Source organism: Barbus barbus (assembly GCF_936440315.1).
Source record: "Barbus barbus genome assembly, chromosome: 26".
Taxonomy (NCBI): domain Eukaryota; kingdom Metazoa; phylum Chordata; class Actinopteri; order Cypriniformes; family Cyprinidae; genus Barbus; species Barbus barbus.
Window position 1 is genome coordinate 10,025,536 of NC_136754.1, and position 3,819 is coordinate 10,029,354.

Here is a 3,819-nt window from a genome sequence, read left to right on the forward strand (position 1 = left end):
TTATTCTATATTTCGAATATATTGTTTGCAGAAAAAAACTGCAGTCAAAGCAGCCAAGCTGCATTCTGCTCTGTCATACTGTATAGATGATAACCTCCCCTATTCTACAGTCATATCACGACTAACTTGTCAAAAGTCAACATCATTAGTATTGAGCAGTGTTCATCATCTTCTCTGTATTCACGCCACTAAAACTGTTGTATTTTTTTCAGTGCAGTGAAGGAGCTCTTGAGGCTATGCACTTGCCTGCTTTTGGTGAAAGCATGTTGTGGGTTACACTGCTAAGCACAATTGCACTTGGATGGACGACTCCAATCCCTCTACTTGATGATTCAGAAGAAATAGACGAGCCTTGCTTTGAGCCCTGCTACTGCGAAGTGAAGGAAGGCTTGTTTCATGTTCATTGTGACAGCAAAGGATTTACAAATATTAGCCAAGTCTCACAGTCATGGCTTAGACCATTCAAGCTCTACCTGCAGAAAAACTCTTTACGGAAGCTCTACTTCAACAGTTTTCTGCACTTGAACAATGCAGTTGCCATTAATCTGGGCAATAATGCCCTGCAGGATATCCATGTTGGGGCTTTCAATGGTTTGAGCTCCCTGAAGAGGTTGTACCTTCACGAAAACAAACTGGAAGTGTTTCGGAATGACACATTTCTCGGACTGGAGAGTCTAGAATACCTCCAGGCCGACTATAATGTTATCAAGAGAATAGACAGTGGGGCGTTCCGAAATCTTCACAAACTCAGAGTGCTCATCCTTAATGACAATTTAATACCCATGCTGCCGGCGTTTCTTTTCAGATCTGTCTCTCTCACACACCTTGACTTGAGAGGCAACCGACTAAAGACGTTGGCTTATAAAGGGATTTTGGAATATATTGGCCGCAGTCTCATGGAGATCCAGTTGGAGGAGAACCCTTGGAATTGTGTCTGCGATATCATCCAGCTTCAAGCCTGGCTGGAGCGGATTCCATATACTGCAGTTGTTGGTGAGATCACATGCGAGTATCCTTTCCACCTCCACGGAAAGGACCTCAGAGAGATCAAACGCAGTGAGCTTTGTCCCTTATTGAATGAAGCCGAGATTGAATCAATTCTAGGCATTCTCCACTTACCATTCTACACTGGGAGGGCGAGACCTACAAAGCCGTCATCTATAGTCTCTCCCAATCAAAACACCGTTTCCTCCGTGGAACAAAGAGAAAGACCCCCAAAGCCAACAAAAAGACCCAGGCCCTCAAAGACACCACCAACACCACGCAGCGTGTTCCCTAATCAGCCGCCTGTAGCCGGATACCAGACAAGGCCGCCTATACCGATCATTTGCCCCATTGGATGTACATGTAATTTGCATATTAATGACCTTGGCTTGACAGTCAATTGTAAGGAAAATGGGTTTCGGAACATTTCCGAGTTAATGCCTCGACCCTTGAACGCTAAGAAGCTTTACTTGAGTGGAAATCTCATTCAGAGAATTTACAAGTCTGATTTTTGGAATTTTTCCAGTCTTGATTTATTGCACTTAGGAAACAATCAGATATTTTACGTGCAAGAGGGGGCTTTTGTTAATCTCCCTAATTTGAGAAGCCTTTACCTGAACGGTAATAACATTGTGAAGTTAACTCTTGATATGTTCCATGGCTTGCACAGCCTTGAGTATTTGTATTTTGAGTACAATGAGATTCGTGAAATCCAGCCAGCTGCCTTCAGTTTAATGCCCTCCCTGCAGCTAGTCTTTCTCAACAACAACCTCCTGCGAACGTTGCCCATGGGAGCGTTCGCAGGTACCTCGCTGACACGGCTGAACCTGCGGAACAACTACTTTCATTGCCTCCCAGTCAGTGGCGTTCTGGAACACCTGCATGCTGTCGTCCAGATCGACCTGAATCAGAACCCCTGGGACTGCTCCTGCGACATCATCCCTCTCAAAGAGTGGCTGGACACGCTGAGCTTAGTGGTCATAGTTGGCGAAGTGGTGTGTAAGACCCCCGAGCTGGTCTCAGGAAAAGATTTACGCTCTCTGAATTCTGAAGTGATTTGCCCTGAGCTCCGACAGTCCTCGCTGTCTCCTTCCGAATCAGATAGCAGGCTTATCACCACATATCCCGAGGTGGGGCCGCACCCGCCGAAAGGTGCTATACCCCTCTCTGTTCTCATTCTCAGCCTGCTGGTTCTGTTCGTATCTGCCTTCTTTGCTGCTGCGGCTCTTTGCGCATATGCCCTTAAAAAGCGCGAAAAGCTACCCTTTAGGAAGCAAGGTGAAGTGGGACTGGCAGGCATTCAGATGGAATGTGGAATATTCACAGAGCAGCCACCCACCTTACCAGAGACTCCTCCTTCCAATCACGTGTACGATAGCATCGGTGCTCCTTCCTCGCACATGTGCAGCAACCCCATTTACAAAAGTGGACAGGAGGAGTCAGGGCAGAAGCATCCATTCTCAGAGACAAAAGAGAGCGGATCGCACTACAGAACGCTGGTGGAGAAGGAAAAGGAGTGGACCATGGCGATCTCCAGCTCCCCCATTAACACTATTGTCACTGTCGGCGCGCCATGTGGTGACATTGCCAGCTTCCACGAAAACGGAATACTCTGCCCGACTGTCATTGATAGCCAAGGTCCCACGCCCAAGGTGGGATTAGTGGACAGTCTTTTTGGCACAACATCCCAGTTTAGCAACCTGCCTGACAGACACACGCACCCTCCCTCAGAGTATCCACATGCCAAACAGGATGCCAGACAAAAGCAAATGATCACAACCACCACAGGAACAAGGACAGGATGTCCTAATCAAACCCAAAGTGAATACCCTGAGCTGAGGGCTAGACTCAAAACAAAGGTGGATTACATTGATATGCTGGAGAGGTCATATCAATTCTAAGACATGCCAGATATAAGACTGCACATCCAAAATGAAAATGGTAAGATGGAAAAAGTATTCACGCGATGTACGATGGTACGGTTTTCCCTCAAGTTGCTCTGGAGGAAATCCCTTGTTCAGATTTTTTAAAGTGCCTTCATAAGAGCAGCCAGCAATGTTGTAAATGAGTATTTTTGTATCACAGTTTTATTTATCTAAAATGCATAGATTTACATTCGAGGGAAAAGGATCCACTGCTGTTTCCAGACTTTGCGATGTTGGTAAACATGTGACGCAAATTATACATATGAATGCAGGGTGTGCGGTCTTGGCTTTTAACTTGTTTGCATTGAAAACTTCAGAAATATTTTTTATTTAACTGAAAATTGTCCTTCAGCAATAGAGATACTGCAGTTATTGTATAACTGTCAAGTGCTTTGTTGAATCTGTATTTTCAAATTGAGTAGATTGTCTTTATTGGGACTTATTGAATGGTTTTATGGACCAAGGTAAGGTCAACACATGTAAAAGCTTGGGAACTATCGATCATGTCTACGGACGTTCCTTTTCATGATCTATCATACAAAAAGGCGAAGACAGATCTGTGCATATATTTATTCTTAGATTTCAGTGTTGCAATTATTATTGTTAGACATCATGTTAAATCAGTGTATAATGATTATGCCTCTGGTTTAGCCTTCCTTGAAAAAAACCCATGAATTCAATAAAGGGTGCTAAACTAAGCCAAGTTCTGCAAACTGTACCATTTTGAGTAGCGAACATGCAGATTTTGGCCTCTACATAGCATGCGCACAGACACACACAGCACTTTATCCACGTGCTTATAGTATGCTTCAGACAAGATTTGAAAGAACAAAGCATTTCTGCACTCTAAAAATGCTGGGTTAAATACAACCCAGCGCTGGGTCAAATGTGGACAAACCCAGCAATTGGG

General features: G+C 44.5%; 1 protein-coding gene across 1 annotated transcript; it reads left to right on the forward strand.

The window, feature by feature from the left end:
- Nucleotides 1-236: 236 nt before the first annotated feature.
- On the forward strand, nt 237-2,885 carry LOC306845849 (SLIT and NTRK-like protein 3; the record flags this gene model as incomplete). Its single annotated transcript, XM_079378834.1, has 1 exon — nt 237-2,885. The coding sequence occupies one exon, from the start codon at nt 237-239 to the stop codon at nt 2,883-2,885; it is 2,649 nt and encodes an 882-aa protein (XP_079234960.1).
- Between the last annotated feature and the right edge of the window lie 934 nt (nt 2,886-3,819).